General features: G+C 39.0%; 1 protein-coding gene across 1 annotated transcript in view; it reads left to right on the top strand.

Moving 5' to 3' along the window:
• syt3 (synaptotagmin 3) overlaps positions 1-19,060 on the top strand; it is a 72,708-nt gene that overhangs the window by 43,418 nt on the left and 10,230 nt on the right. Inside the window, exons 7-9 of the mRNA XM_015392938.1 lie at positions 2,783-2,909; positions 12,571-12,789; positions 17,439-17,559. Of these exons, the coding sequence (XP_015248424.1) occupies positions 2,783-2,909; positions 12,571-12,789; positions 17,439-17,559 (467 nt within the window). The remainder of the gene's footprint in view (positions 1-2,782; positions 2,910-12,570; positions 12,790-17,438; positions 17,560-19,060) is intronic.

Below are 19,060 nucleotides of genomic sequence, written 5' to 3' on the forward strand. Positions count from 1 at the left end.
GCAGGGAGGGAAAACGGCAGGTGAGAGGAATTACTAATTAGGGAGGAGCAAACAGGCCAGATCATGACAACAAGCCCACTGCTATATCTAGGCCAATACTCCCCGCGACTAGCGTTATGACCAACCGCCTGACGCTTTTTGAGCAGTCTAAGTGACTTGTTTTTAAAAACATGCTACTTGGTTTTTATATTTTCCTGCCATTGAACAGAGAAGGCGAGCCTGGCAATTTGAGGACTAATATTTTCAGCTGTTTCTTAGCAAAGTTTGTCTTGCCCATCTTTTTGTTGTTGTTGTTTTTTACAGAAATAATGCCGTGAGGAGATTTCGAATGGTTCTTTTTGACCTAATGTCAGTTGGCATTGCATTAGAGAAACAGGCAGTTTCACTATCTGTTACGATTGACCCCTATTTTATTACTTGAGAATCTCAGTCACTATAATCCATCATCAGCTGTTAGTATCGAGGGCAGCCGAACTGCATAAAATCTATCAAATTTATATTTATACAAGTTTAAAGGTCGTAGCTGCAAGTTTTTCGTCAGATCTCTACTCCTCAAAATTTATTAATTCATAGAATATCTGCAGTGGTTCAGTGCAAGTGTCCAATTTGTAGATGAATTTCAATTGGAATTCCATTCAATTCAGTTTGGTTTTATTTGTATAGCATATTACAATGCATGTCAGCTTTAGGCACTTTACAGAGACAATTCAGGCAGATAATACAGTCCGATTGGTAGAGCGTTTTTCTATCTCAGGAAAAACAACTGATTCCATCCATTGACTTTGCAGGATTCGCTCCTCCTGGATGAGCATTGTGGTACAGTAGATATTTGCAATGAAAGTTCCTCTTAAATATGACACTGAGAGAGTCTTTTTTTATTGCATTATTGTGCAGCTCCAATTTTAATAGTATCCTTTGGAACTTCAGGCTGTACTATCTGGTTAATCTTATAAGCTGTTGGGGGACAGCTTGTTTTCTGTGCTGCACAAAGACTTTAATAACTGACTAGATTTTAGTCACTGTAGACATCTAAGCATTTGGATCGAAAACAATTCATCCTGCTTATCTATCAAATGAACATCTTTGGTACCTGTGGACGGGGTTGTGGCAGAAAGAATGGGTATGCACCGGGTGGAGCTGCACTACAGGGCTGCAGAAAAAAATTATTTGATATTGATCCATATGTGACAGTTGTTTGTGCATTTGTAAATGATATGATCAGTAATGTAGGCATATCACTAATTATAGGCTTTCCACTTCTTCACCTCTTCTTCAGCCACCCCCCTACCCCCATTGCCTGAATTCTCAAGAGGCGTGTTGTTTTCATTAGAGTTGTGTTGTTATCTCATAAAAAGATGGTGAGAGAAAAAAGAAGCGCTTAGGGTGGGAAAAAAGCAAAAAGATTAAAAAGACAAGGTTCTCTTATAAAAAAAAAACATCTGGAAATGGTTGAAAAACAGTAGATAATATGTGAGAGTTTTAAAAGGTGGCTACTTAATATTATCTAAAGCTTCCAACTATTGATTATGATTATTTACTGCGTTCCTCCCACTACTAATCAGTTATTTGAAATGTAAGATGAACATAAGCAAGGACTCAAGGACACAGACAAGGTTGGTAATTCGACCTGCTATAGAAAAGACCAGTAATGACGTCGGGTAGGAATGATTATACTAGTGAGGTCAGAAATACCAAGATATCCAGTATGAATTTATCACTGTCCACTTATTAACTGTGTCCTTCTGGAAGAATTATGGCAGAGGCTCATTACATTTGTCGGCCTACCCCTCAGGAACTAGGAAGACACACAGAAGGGTTGCAGTCCTTGGTTAAAGTGTTATAGAGATGGATGGGGGCAAGATGTAAGGCAAACTACTGTAGCTAACACCCATGCCCCTAAACCTTCTGACGTGGTCTCAACTAAGAAATGTTTCCTGGTGATGGATTTCGTGTGTCACTGATTTAATTGGTTAAAAATAAAGGAAAATCAAACTATTTGGTTTAGTGTTGCAAGTACAAACAGGACGCAGGCATGTTTGATTTTGAAAATAGGTAGGAAGGTAATCTTTTTATTTTCAATTCAGAAATGACAAATATCACATTTTTATCTCTGAATATTTAAACACTGCTTAATTTATGCAGGTTGAGTTGGATATTTCCCTTAAGAGACCTGCTTCTGCTTTCATGGAGCGCAAAACCACTCAGTGAATTACCAACATCTTGTAGTGACAAAGGGTCGTTACAACGAGGCGCTGCTAAAAATGAGGTAGTTATTGGAAAGCCAACACCATAGCCTCTTCCCTTCCCTGTCATTTAAGTGGAGGTTATATCTGGAGATCATCTGAAGACCCCCTCATTTGGTCTGTCAATGGGCTCCTTCACCTCACTATATCAGGCCACAGCTCTATGTAACCACGTGACAACAGACTAAAGGTGTTAAAGATAATTAATGAGCTGAGTTCTGGGTGGACTCTGTGCAGCTCTAAGTACATCTGTTCTCACCCACTTTCATTTAGCTTTGCTGACGGTGCAACGACGATACAGCTCTGAAGATGCACACAAACACACACCTGCTATTCTTGCTCCTTTTCTTCTTCTCCAGAGACGCAGAACCTCCCACTCCAATTTGTGTGCACAAGTTCAGCACAGGTGTTTTGGTGTTTGTGTGTGGGCTAATCCTGTCTGCGTCTCACGGAGGGTTTGCTGTGTAAGCCCTGACTTTTTAAATCTTATTTCAAGTGTGAGGATAATTTGGTTTGTTGTTTTTTCTTTCTTGCCCCAGTACGGAGCAGTTGGTGGTTAAGATACTGAAAGCTCTGGACCTGCCAGCAAAGGACGCCAACGGCTTCTCCGACCCATACGTGAAGATTTACCTACTGCCAGACAGAAAGAAGAAATTCCAGACAAAGGTGCGTCCCGCATGCTTCACACTTTCCACCAGTTTTATTCTGTTCTAAATACCCATGAGGTTTGCGGTTTCACTAATGTTAGCTCATCTAATCAAATCTGAGACACAGTTTATGCAGGATAATGGGGCTCGGATGATACCTGCGCTACTGATTCTTTTAGACACTTGTCAGCCAAGGAGGGATTTTATCCCTCAATTAAGATCAAGATCAAAGTCAAACTGATTTATTTAGCATGCCAAGTAAAGTTCCTTGTGGTGCAGAAACACTGTGCACATAGAAAATAAAACGTACGTCAGCAGATTAAGATCAATACAGAACCCAAATATATGTAATTTGTAAATAAGTAAAAGCAATTATGACCAGTGAAAGGAAATGGAAGTTATGAAGGTTGATCAAAGTTAATGTCCTTTACTTCTGGAGCTAAAGGCCAATGAAAAGCAGTGTGTCTTAAGTAAGGATTTGAAATTTTACCAAGGGCAGTGTATCTCTTATTCAGAGATGTAGAAGCTTTGATTTCTAGCAGCCCCTGAGATGTTGAGCTCAGTTCTCTGACCGGAGCGTGATGGTGCAGCAAATTAGTAACTTATGCAGGTGAATCGCCTTCAAGTGTTTAAAAAAGACAGCTGGAAAATCTCCAACTGGATCCTGAAAAGCACTGAAGCCAAGGCAAAGAGACCAAGTAACAGAGAGATTGGCTCTCACTATCTTCATAAAACAGATTTAACCTGTAGTTCAAGGTAGGTGTTCCCAAAGTTTGGGCGTGCCCCCCCCTAGAGAAGAACTGATGAAATGGCCCATTTTGAGGGGCAAAAATGAGTATTGATAGCAGCGTTGAATAGTGTTAGCCTGACGTAGTCCTACTCAATTCTAGTCAGAATATGAGTCTGATGCTGCTCCATAGAGCTGTGATTATGGGGCGTGTTTTGAACGAACCAGGAAAAAAAATGCCTCTGCACTCAATTGGACAGACGTACAACCAATAAGAGCAACGGAGTGCGTGACGTATGTTAAGCAACGCATAGTTGTTGTCAACAAAAATCAAAGCATGGAGTTGCACGCCTAGAGTAAGAAGATGAGCCTTGATGGCGTTTCTCTGTTCCTCTTTTAAAATTAATTTGCTGTCGATATCTTCTAGAACAGACCTAATAGCAGAATCTACTCACCTCAACTCTCCGGCGGCAGCCATTGTTGTTGTCACCCAAGCGCGCTTTGGTCACATGGTTGATTACGTTACTGTTGATCATCTGTCCATCATCGTATAAAGCCCGCCCTGACAATTTGATTGGATCGCCTGACAGTGGGCGACAATACTCGCGCTACTATGGAGCAGAGCCAGACCGAACTTCCCGACCTCAAACCTTGTGGGCGGGACTAAGTTCGGAATGGCACCCAGGCTAGAATAGTGTTACAATGTAAAACAGAGCGATGAGCCTAAATAATTACTCTTTAAAGGTAGAAGCTTTGGAATTGGAGACTGTGTTTTACTGATGCAATACGTAATCTAAACCAGTTTTTTCCTTGTTAACTGTTAAAAAAAGGTTGGGGTAATGGGGTATTTCAGAAGTTTTTTCCTTCTACGTGCCGTCTGTGTGGAAAGAATTGGTATCTACATGGAGAAATCCATGCGTAAAAACATATTCAGGGAGCCCCAGCTCCTACTGGCGAGGGGACACAAATGTAAAGATCTTGACACTTCCTGTGATTTAACCCTATAAATACCACCACTATTAACAGATTGTTGAAAACTCCTGCTCTTGGGCAACACAAAGAGGCTTTGAAAAAGTTGTAAACGCCTGTGTTTTCTACTACCTCTTGTTGTGTAGTGTTGAAAGCTTACTTCTTGTGCTGAACATGTCCTCCAGGAGCCGGCCAGATTGGAGCAAAAGCCGCACAGTATAAATGCTGCAAACGTTGTGACATGTGGCTCGTTATTTTCGTGCATCAAGCATAGCCCAAACTTAATGGGAAACCGTCCAAGCAAAGCTGGGTTTGGAGTATCGTAAACTTTAGTATTAGTTTTGGCATATATTTGGCTCTCAGACTCAACCTGTGGTGCTGGTGGTGATGGTGTGGCTGCGTCAGGTGGATTCTATTGCGCTAGCGGAGGGGAATGCTTTGCGACTGGCTGACCACCTTACAAACTTACCGTTTAATCAAGAGAAACTCATTTATTTTTATACATATGTTCAATCTGCTGGTAGTAACTTTGCCAAATTATTCTAGTCCAGCAGGACTGTTAAGGCAAATCTAGTTAACCATCAGCTCCTTACAGTATGCCTGAAACACCATGACAGGAAACTTAAAAAAACATCCTTTGTTAAGTTTTTTGTTGGGGTTTTTTTCCAGCTTAAATCATTACATTTTTCTTACATTAAAAAAGGCTGTTCTGCTGGTAAAGCCTCCACTATGTTAACGGGACAAAAGTGATTGTTTATTTTATGTTTTTTTTTTTTGTTTGGAAGGGATTGATATACATTCAGCATGTTATTAACTATGGTGCTCATAGCCATAATGCCCTTTGAAGGGAAGACTAAAACACACTGTTGAGACTCATTTAAAAAAAAAAAAATTGAGAGAATATAAATTTGACATAAATGTAATGGTGATCATATGACAGTCATCTTTTTAAGACTCATTTAAGATGACATTTAAAATGTCCCTGGTGTGATTTTATTTCAGTTTTCGGCTTAAAGTTACAAGCTTGGGATGGAAAATTCTGAATGTCTATAAGAAGTATTTCCTTATGGCACTTTAACAAATCTGCTGGAGGCTTCTCATGTGATGGAGCCCCCTGCTCTGAGTAGAAACAATGGGGCCACTAAGAAGAGAAGAAAACTCATAGTTCCCAGTTTATGATTATAACAAAGCATCTCAGTTAAAATGTATACAGTGAGGAAAATAAGCATTTGGAAACCCTGCTATTTTGCAAGTTCTCCCACTTAGAAATAGGTGCATGTCTACGGTGAGAGACAATCTAAAAACAAAAGGATAATTTGTTTGTTTTTTTACTTTTTATTTGTATGATACAGCTACAAATAAATATTTGCACTGGAAGAACAATCTAGAAATGAGTAAAAATGTCTTAAATGTCTTAAATTAAGTGTATTTACCCTTATTTTGAGTAGGTAAATGAGATAGTTTGCCAATGGAATGAGTATTTTTACTCCTAAGATAAGATACTTAGATAATATGCACTAAAATAAGACAATGCAATTGTGTTTTCTTATTTCAAATGTAAATTGCCTTGTTTTATTGGCAAAATGTCTCTTTTAATCCTCAATCCAAGAACAAATGCTCTTATTTTAGGAAAGAATTCTGATTATCTAGATTTCGATATTTTCCAGTGTGAATACCCGAGAAAATCAATGTTAATATTTGGTACAGTAGTAGTAATAATAATAATAATAATAATAATAATAATAATAATAATAATAATAATAATTATTATTATTATTATTATTATTATTATTATTATTATTATTATACATTTTATTTCATAGGCGCCTTTCTGGACGCTCAAGGTCACCGTACACAAAATAAAAACATATAAAACAAATAAAAAAATATAAAACACAGAATAAGTAGCCTTTGTTTGCAATTAGAGGTGAAATGTTCCTGTAGTTTTCACCAGTTTACACACACTTCTGGGGGGATTTTGGCCCACTCCTCCACACAGATCTTCTATAGATTAGTCAGGTTTCTATGCTGTTTCTCCGAAAGACGCAGTTTGAGCCCCCTCCGAAGATTCTTTATTAGTTTTAGGCTTGGAGCCTGGCTAGGCCACACCTGAACCTTGATATGCTTCATACAGAGCCACTCCTTGGTTATCCTGGCTGTGTGCTGCGGTTCATTGTCATGTTGGAAAACCAAGCCTCGACCAATCCTCTCAGGTCATCCTCTCCTTAATACAGTGCAGTTGCCTTGTCACATGGGCGGAAAAAACACCCCCAAAGCATGATGCTATCACCCCCATGCTTCACAGTAGGGATGGTGTTCTTAGGATGGTACAAATCATTCTTCTTCCTCCAAAAATGGTTATTGGAATTATGATTAAAAAGTTCTATTTTGGTCTCATCAGACCACATGACTTTCTACCATGATTCCTCTGGATCATCCAAATGGACATTGGCAAAGTTAAGACAGGCCTTGACATGTGCTGATTAAAGCCTGGGAACCTTCCGTGCCGTGCATGATTTCAAACATGACGTCTTTTCATTACCAACAGTAGGCTTGGAAACAGGTGTCTTTATGCAGCATGCTCAGGGACAATATGCAAATTCCATGCAGAAAGACCCTGGGCCAGGATTGCATTCCTTGGTGAGATTGAGAAAATCTGGTGCTTTCCTCCAACAGCTTTACGTCACAAATGTAAAACTTTATTGCTTTTCTGGACTTTGCAGTGCTCTAGTGCCTATTTTGGTGCAGGAAAAAAAGAAAGGTTCTCCAGCTCAAATTGCAAACCAGGCACCTTGCCTGTTGGGTTGACCTACATCTGAACCTGGACCATCACCACAGAGGTCTATCTATGTCTGGTTTTGGCCAATGAAGAACCACAATATTTATTTTAGAAGCTTTTTATAGATTTTCTTTTACCTCACACAGTATTTTTGAACACCTCAGTGATACAAAAAGTTGTGGGCTTTCAGCCGTAGTCCTTCAGTGAATAATATCCACACTATGGTCAGAGTGACTTGTTAGCTGTTTAAACAGATTTGAAAATATGCAGACCACTCACTGTTTGGTCACCAGTAAGAAAATGTCAACATCAAGTTTGAGAAAGTCTGGTTCTACTGAAGGATGACTGGCAGTTTTTCACCATAACAGATTGTTCAATGTAATCTAACATATGTCAGATATTGAACTTATAAAAGAAACATGCTACTGAAATGCTTTTATTTTGAAAAAAAGGCAAGCCAAACCCTCCCCCAGCTGTCACTGCATAATTCCCCACTGACTTAAGTTTAAATTTGGGAACAAATCATTTTGTTCTGTTTCAGAAAAATGCACCTTTTGCTCTAGAAACAAACAACCTCCCTTTGTCTAATCCTCTTGTGTGGAGAAGCTCAACATAATAACAAAGGTTATATATGGAAGTGATGTTTTATCCAGAAATGTCAAAAGTTCCTCTGCAGAGTGAAATAAATCTGAGGCAATAGACAGTGGAAACGGTGAAGCTCCAACCGCCGATGGAGCTGCAGCAGTTTGCAAACGCTCCCTCCTGGTTTCCCCTTTGTGCAACTGTCTCCTGTGCGTAACAAAAGCCCCCTCAGCCTTTGAAAAGCATGAATGCTTTCTGTAATTTGCATAATATGGCTGCCATTTTTTGTTTGAAGTGTGTCTGATTGTTTAATTTCAATCACACTCTCATTAACATTTAAATTTTACACCTTTCATATTAGCACCCGCTTTTATTCCCCCGGCTGATTGTGACAGATGAGCAAACGCTGGCTTACAAAAAGATGATCGGAGGGGCTTGTGTTCTTGTTTCTAAACTCGCCGTGTCTCCGTCGGATGCACGTTTCCTCCAAGGCTAACAAGTGATCATCAAGTGCTAATAAACTGGATTGTCAGGGCCGCTCAGCCAGCAACAAAAGTTGTTCTGGAAGCCGTCTGTGTGTCACGTTTAAATTATGGCACGGCTTGCTGCTCAATAGGATTTATATCGAAAGCCCCCGCAGCAATTCACTCCCACCAGTTAATCAACAAATAGGACACTTGTTATTAAGGGTAGAAGAGGCTTGGGAAGGAAATCCCCAATATATTTTCTGTCAGATTTGAGCTTTTACCGAAAAATGTGAAGTAGTACAATTACATAAAACTGGTGCTGAAAAAATCAAAAGAAATGAGAACATTTGATTTAAACTTTTTGTTTCAATGCAGTAGATTTCATTAGATTGCTTCCTAATGGAATAAAGAACTAATTTTTCTCCCTGTGGCAGAGGAATAAGGTCAGCCTTTGGGTTAAGGTTTAATGGTGCTGCTCAAGGACGGTTTCAACATGTGGAATACGTCGTCATATCCTTTATAATCCCTCAGTAGTGAAAAAGGTAAATGGAGAAACAGAGCAAGAGGCTGTAACAGTGCCAGCATTTGGAATCCTTCATCTTTTTATGCTTTTTTTCCAGTCAAGCATCGAGAGCTTCCAGGAATGATTAGGCTGGCTGAGTTTCTTTTAATGTTTTTCTTTGAACTTTTGCTGCAACGTTCTCTAATTATTATTATTTTCTTTTCTTTAAGTCATTTGATTCTTTGCTATGAATCATTCAGACATGAAGAGGTCCCTGGACCCATAAGGTAGCAGACAGTGCTGCATTCAAAATCAGCATTTAATACCAGTTTTACTCTGATTGTTTCCAGCAATCTAGCATAGATATGCAGTTTTTTTTTTTACTTTAACTCACGTGGAACGCCACAGATAAAGCAGTCTGGGAAACAGAAACAAATTTGAAAACACATTTTAATGCAATTTTGATATTTGCTGTGCTTGCACTGTGAGTCTATATCACACAGGCAAAACATTATGACCTCTGACTTAAAAGTGAATAGTGATGATTATATCTTTATCATTGCACCTATTTGGGGTGCAATGTTGTCAAAGTTGACATCTTTAAAGCAAAACAAGTGTATGTGATGCGAAGTATCTATCAAAACGGGTGCAGGAGAAGAAAGGTTTGCAAACATTTATATTAGTGCATGATTAAAGGCTGGTTTGTTTGATGCATACTACAGCTGAGATTGCTGAATGAGTTGGTGTTGGTTCTGACAGAATCTTGTTGCAGTTTCTTATGCATGGGGCATATTAGGATGTTCTGGACAAGCAGGGCTAATTTATGAAGGCCCCAAATCACAGCTTACAGGATTTAATGGATCTGCAATAAATTTCTTGTAGGCAGATTCCAGAAATGGGGGATCTGGAGTCAACAAGTCATCTCCATCCATCCATCCATCTTCCTCCGCTTATCCGGGGTTGGGTTGCGGGGGCAGCAGCTTAAGAAGGGAGGCCCATACTTCCCTCTACCCAGCCTCTTCTTCTAGCCCCTCAGGAGGAACCCCAAGGAGTTCCCAGGCCAGTCGAGAAACATAGTCTCTCAAGCGTGTCCTGGGTCTTCTCCATGGCCCCCTCCCGGTGGGATGTGCCTGGAACACCTCACCAGGGAGGCGTCCAGTAGGCACCCTAACCAGATGCCCCGGCCACCTCAACTGGTTCCTCTCGACGTGGAGAAGCAGCGGCTCTACTCCGAGTCCCTCCCGGATGACCCTATCTCTAAGGGAGAGCCCAGCCACCCTACGGAGGAAACCCATTTCGGCTGCTTGTATCCGTGATCTCGTTCTTTCAGTCATGACCCAGAGTTCATGACCAGAGATGAGGGTAGGAAAGTAGATCAACCGGTAAATCGAGAGCTTCGCTTTTTGACTCAGCTCTCTCTTCACCACGACGATGACCACCTTCACCACCACAATGACAGTACAGCGCCCGCTTCACGGCGCTGTACCGTCATCTCTGTCATTTTTTGTTCAGCCCAACCACTGAACCAGGTGAGTCCAATCCAGTTTGCCCTGTATAGATAGGACTTACCTGGTTCAGTGGTTGGACTGAACAAAAACATGACATAGAGATGAATCGTTGACTCAAGATCCCACATCTCTGGCAGATTCCACAGGACACTTTATTAATTCTAGCGTTATCCTTGCTTTTATTCCTTGTTCTCATGTCCTCTTTTCATTTAATGAAGACGAGATGTTTTAGAGAACTGTCAACTTTTACCAGGAACGGTGTTTATCTTTTACCTTTTTTTCCTTTGATCTGTTTTTGATTTACAGAAACTGAGGCTTTTAACATTTGCTAAATGTTTTGGATAGAAATGGAAGGGAGGTTTGTTTTTATTCAAAGCTAAAAAAAAAGGCATACTGAGAAATGACAAACCAACCACTTGTTGAATATTTAAATCAATCATCACAGCAATGAGTCTAAACTGAACGTCTGCATTCACATCACTAAGCAAGTGTTCAAAGACAGAAATCCCAAGGAGATTGTTCGTTTGTCTGTTGTTTTATGTTTCCTTGTTGTGGAGATAAAGGGGCAGTTTTTGATTGCTTCCAAATATGCAGCGCAGAAGATTATTTGAAAATCTCATTTTAGGATTTTAAGACTCATCTTCATAAAAGAAATTCACTGACTTTGCTCTAAAATCCCTCTGAGTTCTTTGCATCTTTGAGAAACACTGGCCTGTTTCTGAAACGGCAACAAAGCAAATCGATGCTGAGACTCCAATGTTGATATGATTATTTAATAATAAGGGCTGATACCATACAATACAGCTCTTGAGTTACTGTGTAATTGTTCAGCATGTACCATGCTTGAGTAATATGCTGCATTCATTAGGACTCCTGGCCAGAGGCAATATTAAGGAATGAGAGGAGGAGGTTCTAAATACGTCTCTTTTTATTTATTGTGTGTCGACTTAACAATTGCTGAAGGCAGTAATATTATTAATAGTAGGTAGCTGAAGAACATTAAGTTTTGTTTTTTTACTGCAGCTAAATAATTTTATTATAAAGAATGAAATATTACCTAAATACCAAATATATAGCTTCATATGTTGCATTTTCAATACAAATTTTTCAAATACCTCTTCCTCATTAGTGAAATTAACATAGTTAGCATTTTTCTCTTGCAAGTAATGTACTTTTACTGGTAAGTGCAGTTTAAATGTATCACATGGGTTTTCTAAGGCAAACAGATTATATTTGTATGGTCAAAACAGTCAAATAGTCATGATTCTGCTCTTCTAGCCATTATGTACATCTGCTGCTGTGACCCAGTGTAGGCGAAGCAGCAAAGAGATTGGCCTCAGTTTCAGCTCTTGGTACAGAAGCTCAGGAGTTTAAGGTTGATCGTGAGCTTAAGGCGTCACAACAATCCCATATCATCAACCCTCCACCATTATGGTTTAACCAGGGAAGGGAGGGAGGGAGTTGGGTGTATAAATCTCCTACCTACAGCTGATGTTTTCTCTCCTAACTTGGCTGTGAACATTGTTTATCAAGGAACTTTGTTCCAGCAGCTTCGCCAACTGAAGTCTCGGTGCCAACTTCTCTGGACGTTGCTCAGTCTGACCTTGGGATGACTTTGCTGAGATGCCCACTGCTGGACAGATCTTTAGCTGTCTTTAATGTATTCCACTAAGGAAAGATTAATCTCTTGGGAGAAATATGAATTCAAATGTACCCTTATTGGATTGGCTGCCAGCAATTATAATGGTATTACCGGATTTTAAGGTTATTGCTGACATCTTTTCATGTTAGCTTTGTATGAACATGTACTTGTAGGTTCTTGATCAACATCCGTTAAAGATTCCTTAATTGTATCAAAAGCTTTTAGCTGCTGCTTTTCCTCCAAAATCCAATAAAACTTGTTCCACTTTTATTGGATTTTCCCCATTGCTTTACATAAATCTCTTTCTTCCATTTCTAGTCTTCCTTAGATTAATGTAACTCATTAAATACAAAAATAGAAAAGAGATTTCAAATTTTAACTACATTTGTTTCCTTTCCAAACTGTTTTTAAATCTTTCCATGTCCTGAAGGTTTCTCGCTAAGGTTTGCTTATGAAAGCATGGTGTGATTCAGCACATTAACCCAGATTGTTTCTGTCTCTCAGGTCCACAGAAAGACCTTAAACCCAGTGTTCAACGAGACGTTCCAGTTCGGCGTGCCGCTGAACGAGCTACATTCCAGGAAGCTGCATTTCTCAGTGTACGACTTCGACCGCTTCTCCAGACACGACCTAATAGGTCAGGTGGTGGTGGACAACCTGCTGGACTTCAGTGAGGGCAGCGGGGACAAACCCATCTGGAGGGACATCGTGGAGGGCACTGCAGTAAGATACCAAACTACAATAAAATCTCGGTTCTGATATAATTTGAACTTTATAGGAGCTATGTGGTTAAATGAGAGCTGTATGCTTTGTGTAGACCATTCATGGAACAGATCTCTGGATGCGTAAAAACGTTAGTAAACTATTCATACTCGTCTTCGGCTTCATCCAGGACCAGGCTAGGGGCAGCAGTCTCAGCAGAAACTCCCAGACTTCCCTCTCTGCAGACACCTCCTCCAGCTCTGTAAATGGCACGCACAACTTAACCGGAGCGTGCCAGACACAACCAAACCGCATTAAACTGGTACTAGTTCATCAGTAGGGCTTGGCACTGTTCAATTCAGGCTTGGTTTTCGGATAACAAAGAATCCGTAATCATGAAATTTCAAACATTCATAAAAATACTAGCTTCCCTACCTTGCCACATGATTTCTCGTGATGATTCTACTTACGAGTGTGATGAACCTCAACGTCTGTCATTGTTTCCTGCTTCTGTAAGCCCTGATTAGCCTATCGTTTGTCATATCAAATTCCTAAAAGCCACCTCTGTTAAATAAATTCACGAAAGGCTGCCTTTTTCGCCTGTCATTCCACAAATAATTAAATATCCCAATGCCTCTATGAGGTGAGGAACCATACTAGAGGGGTGTGTATATGGTTATAAGGAACCAAATGCAGCACGGTTAACTGATCCATGCTTGGTATAGATCAGTTTTTAGAGGGTAGTGTTAATAGGGCTATAGTCCCTCCATCGTGAAGGGTGAATTTGAAAAAAAAAAATGTCAGAGACACCTCTGCTGAGTCCTCCCAATGTGGAGGAGAAGTGACTCTACTCCAAGCCTCTCGAGAATGACTCCTCACCCTATCTCTAAGGGGGAGCCCAGCCACCCTAAGCAGAAAACTCATTTTTTGGCCGCTTGTATCCTGGATCTCGTACTTCCTCTGCTTTACAAAATATATATAATCTTATTAAATAACAGCTAAAGATTCTTACGTAGATTATAGATTTATATGGGCAATTCAAACAATTAGAACAATAGAAAAACACATAGAAATGTGGTCGGTTCATGATCCAGAAATTCTATGTAACTGAACATACTGTATCTCAGTCATTATAATCTTGCCAACTGAACTAAATTTTTCAATTTCCTTTTCTAAATATTTTCCTTTATTTGCTTGATTGTATCTGTTTAAAATCAATCTGACCAAGAAAATGATTATTAAATCAAAAACACACCTATTTAACATAACCAAATCGTTAAGTTTTTTCTTTCATGTTTAATAATTGAAATTAATGGATGCCCTTTTAGGCAATCAAAATTATAATTTTCTTTTTAAATGTTAAAAAAATATATTTGTCTCACAACCTTAAAACATTTTTACAGTTTAAAACCCAATAATTCTGGCTTTTGGAGAGTGATTTAGGACTTTTGGGAGTTTTAAACCATCTATGGAAAGCTATTGAGGAAAAAAAATGATTCTGCTTTTTTGTTAAGGAGTTTTTCATGTGGAAAAACATTTTTCAAAATCAAACTTTTTTTGTTGGACTATTTTTATAGTTCTTTCTGCCACAAGTTAAACTCTGCCTTTGATTGCTGGCTTTTTAAAGGGGATAATCAACTAGATTCAAGATCTCTAAGTTCTGGTCTTACTTTTAGTTGTGCAGTAATGTATGTGTAATGTTATGTCTTTCATTTAAGATATGATAATTAACTCTTGCTTTAAAATACCTGTTTTTTAAGAAGCACGCACCAGTAATTAGTTCACTCTTTCCACTAAAATGCCTGAGCTGAAGCACAGCCGATCAAATTGACCAGAAAAAAGAACAAATATGCTTCCAGGAGTAATTGTTTTCTGGTACATAAACTTCAACCTACCCAAGGATAAATGAAAGGTAATTTGCAAACCATGCAAGAAAAGAATTGCAGAAAGGGACTGAACCATTTTCAACCATAGATTAAACGTTTTATAAATATGGGTCAGTGGTTCTTTCTTTTGCTACTATTAGATTAACTAATTTTGTCTCATTAGAAATTGTTTAGCTGCAGTAGTTTGATACAGTGTTGAACAAAAATACACATTTAAAAAGTAACATGGTTAATTATTTACATTTGGCATATAATAACTCCGTTTGAAAATAAAAATGGAAATGGCTTGAAATTTGAAGTCACAGACTTCAGAACTGATTTGAGAGTCACCTGTCTCGACTTGAGACTCGACTAATGTAACGTTCTTGGTTCTGTTGTTTTTCTTTAAGTTGTCTGTTTCAAGTTTAGCCAGGTTTTTCATTGTTTTCTAGCCTTTTTGGTGTGTCTGGATTCATTTAAGTTGCTTAGGTTTTTCTGTCTGTCCTCTGCTGCCTCCTTGTGTTCTTTTCCCTTGGCTTCCTCGTAGGCTCTAATCACACCTGTTCCCTATCAGCTCATTAGCTCTACCTTTGTTCAGTCAGCCATAAATACACTCCCTCTGCAGTCCCTCTTTGGGATTAATTGTCATTTTTACATGGGTTCCATCTCATATAGGAGTAATAGGAAATGAATTGGCAGACAGATATGCAAAACAAGCTTCAAAAAACAGTTACATTGAGATACTGATTCCATTTAGTAAAGAGGAGATAAAATCTATTATAAAACAAAAGGTTAAGGAAAGATGGCAGAAGCAGTGGGAGGAGGAAAGAACTGGTAGATGGCTTTATAGCATTCAAAGGAAAGTTGGGGTAATGAGGGGAACAGGAAGAAGTAGAAAAGAAGAAAATATCATATCCAGGTTACGTTTTGGTCATACAGGCTTAAACAGTACATTATTTATAATGGGAAGACATCCATCAGGAAATTGTGAATTTTGTTTTCAAGAAGAGACAGTAGAACATGTTTTGTTGTTTTGTCCAAAGGAGAGAAGGAAATTAGAATATCGACTTCTAAAGAATAAGTTACAATTAAAAATATCAGATATGTTGGGATATTGCTCCTCTTCTGAATATTTACGTCATTTATTAAGCTTTCTTAAGAAAACTAAACTGATAGAAAGGATTTAGTTTTTTTTTTTTTAAGTTGCATCCTGATCCACACTCCTTACCAGTAGGTGGCGGTAATGCACACCAATAAGTTGCTTGTCAACCGCCATTAAACAAGAAACAACAACAACAACAACAATCATTTTTTCGTTGGATTTTTGGATACCTGTTTTTTGTTTGCCTGATCTCTCATTAAACCCTCCAAGAACTCACCTCTACCTCTCAGCTTCTGCTTTTGGGTCCAATCAAAAACCTTTAAACCAAATCTTGACAACTAAGGACTTAAAATCTACCTTATATAACCCAAATGAAAAATAACCACGATCACTATAAACACACATCAGGATTAGTTAGTTAAGAAGAAAATCCACATAAGTTGTATTTATTTTTGAAAATTTTTATTCAGCAGATTCTTTTTAAAATGTTAAATTTGCCTGCGGTGAAACAAGATCAATAGTTTAAAAGATCACAGCTCAATATATTCATGCAAACGAATAAATTTTTTATTTTTTTTTAATAAATTTTTTATTTTGATGTCAGAAATGTGAGCGATTTTTCAAGGAAACCTAGTCTGCTCGTTTTGGAAGCAATTTTGGGAGGGGTCAGGGGGGGATATGTCCCCTACATGTTTTCAAAGGTCTGTTTCGGTCCCCTGAACTTTTTTACTGTCCAAAAACAATGTTACCCTGCATCTAAACATCTGATGCGCCACTGAATCGGGTCTGTTATTGGATGTTGAAACACGCTGAAGTTCGTTATATTAAAAAATACTTATGTCCTCCCCCCCCACTTCTGAAATCAACATTTTGTCCATGAGAGGCGCCACCCTTCTCACAGCATTAAAACATTCAAGCTTCATTTTGACATCCGATCTTCCCTAATGAATGTGTTGAACTGTTTCCTGCTTCTCTGATTAGTTTGGGATCAAGGGGAGTGGAAAACGCTGACATGCTCAGATTGTGAGGTACATCCAAACTGTTTCCATCCATGGCTTTGGCTCTGAGTCTGCCTGCAGGATGGATTCATTAGAAGTCTGGTCGTGTGAAAAATATTCTTAAGAGAGTTTGTATAGATTAGTGGAAGGACTCTACTGGCCAAATCCAAACTTCATATTGGTTTATGTCCAGCAAGATTTATATGAAATATTCATATAGGCTATTAGCAAATTAGACGGAGCTGGGCTTTTAACATTTTTGGCATCAGGGTTTAATTTATTAAATAAGTTTAAAGCATCTGTCTATGCCAGTGTTTAATTTGGGGAAGTATTGATCAGTGCGACTCGAAGCCACTGAGGAGTATTCACACTGTGGAATGACCTGAGAAGCAGTGATTTCATAACCAATGTTCACTCGATGCAAGAGGTGGAGGGAGATAAAAACATACAGATCTAGGGGAATAATTGTTTTTTACCTAACATTTTCTCCACTTTAGGACTTGGAAGGTTTGGAGGGACACTACTTTCCCTCTAAACCCTCCTCATCAAGTCTCCTACTGTCACAGACGTAGATCTTTTCATATCAGAGCATCAGATCTGTGTCTGTCAGTGTTTTCTCCAGCTGAATCGGTTTCTCGCGTGCTGTGTGAGCGATCGAAGCTGCGCCGCCTCGTCTCTGATCCCTGTTCGTCTGTTTATCTGCAGGAGAAGGCTGATCTCGGGGAGCTTAATTTCTCGCTGTGCTACCTGCCCACCGCAGGCAGACTCACCGCTACAATCATCAAGGCCACCAACCTCAAAGCCATGGACCTGACGGGTTTCTCAGGTGAATAAATCGCATGTCATCAGGCTGCTGCTGGACCTCCAGCTCGGCTCTGACTGGAAGCATTAACAGGAAGGATGAGACAGGAAGCAGCTTGGTTCCTGTCAATAAACTCCTGTTGGTGTTTCACTCTGCTTCGCTGAGCTCTTTCAAATATATGCTTCCATGAAAGTTTTCTCTGTGAAGTAGTATTTGGAGCTTCGTCAGCTAATAATAATCTAATGCAATGACACGTTACAATTTCATTTAGACACCACTCATTAAGTCCCTTCCAAACACCCACTCCTTTCTACATCTCTTCTCTAAGAGGCTTGAGTTTGGTTGCATTGGGGTGGATATGTTTCTGATGCATCAAAGAAAGCTGTGCAGGATTTTGAAGCAGCAGGAAAGTGTGTTTTTTTATTATTTAAAGTGTGGTTTTCATTTCTGTGCAGCATTATTAAGCTCCTAAAGTTTGTAGAAATTTTTGTGTAAAAATTATTGAAGAAGCCTTTTGGATAAGAGGTTAAAAATCTTTGAAAAAAAAAAGAACAGAAAAAGTCCAATAATCTTTTTTTAAGAAAAAACAGCCACACAAAATAATTTTCAAGGTTAGGTCACCCCTGACCCAAACCATTTGCTTTTATCTCAGGCTGTTTGTGGGGTGTTTGTCCAACAGGAAGTGAACTTCTGCCCCTTTCTCAATTATTTTGGTACCTTTAAAAGCTGCGTTTAACCTCAAATCTAAAAAGCATTCCTACAGCATCATTCTGTCACAGCTGTGCTTAACAGTTGTGATGCTTTCACTAATTATAAATAAGTTCAACTTTAGTCTAATCCTTTAAATGTTTATTGTGTCTCCTACATGGCATAGAAATGCTAGCAGGATTTCTTTCGGCTTAGACCTCATCACTTTTCTATAAAGTTTAGATTTGTTAGATTTGTCCGTAGCACCATTAATAGTTTCACAGATTGCTCCACCTGAGCTGTGTATCACTGCAGCTCCTCCAGAGTTAACTTGAGCCTCTGGACAACTGTGAATCATTCAGCTTTCTCCTGAGCTGCCTACTGGGCACCTTAACCGTCAGGGCTCTTTTTTTTTTTTTTTTCTAATTTCCCTTCAGGCCGTCATAGGCAAGGCAAGGCAAGGCAAATGTATTTGTATAGCACAACTCAGTACAAAGACAATGCAAAGTGCTTTACATGATTAAAATACAGGAAGATAAAACAGAATCAAAGCAAGTAGGAAGAAATAATATAAAAAATAAATAAAATAAAATAAAAAATGCAGAAACAAAAAAAAGAATATTAAAAACAGTTGGACTAAAGAAAATATGTTTTAGTTGAACTGTATAACTAGATCAGTCGAAGGCAATCCTAAACAAATGTTGTTAGTCTTGAATTAAAGGAACTCAGGCTTTCCGCAGTTTTCTGGAAGTTTGTTCCAGATAAGTGCAGCCTAGGAACTAAATGCTGCTTCTCCATGTTTAGTTCTGGTTCTAGGTATGCAGAGCAGGCTGGAGCC

The sequence above is a fragment of the Cyprinodon variegatus genome, unplaced genomic scaffold (genome assembly GCF_000732505.1).
Source record: "Cyprinodon variegatus isolate N-32 unplaced genomic scaffold, C_variegatus-1.0 Scaffold24, whole genome shotgun sequence".
Lineage (NCBI taxonomy): Eukaryota > Metazoa > Chordata > Actinopteri > Cyprinodontiformes > Cyprinodontidae > Cyprinodon > Cyprinodon variegatus.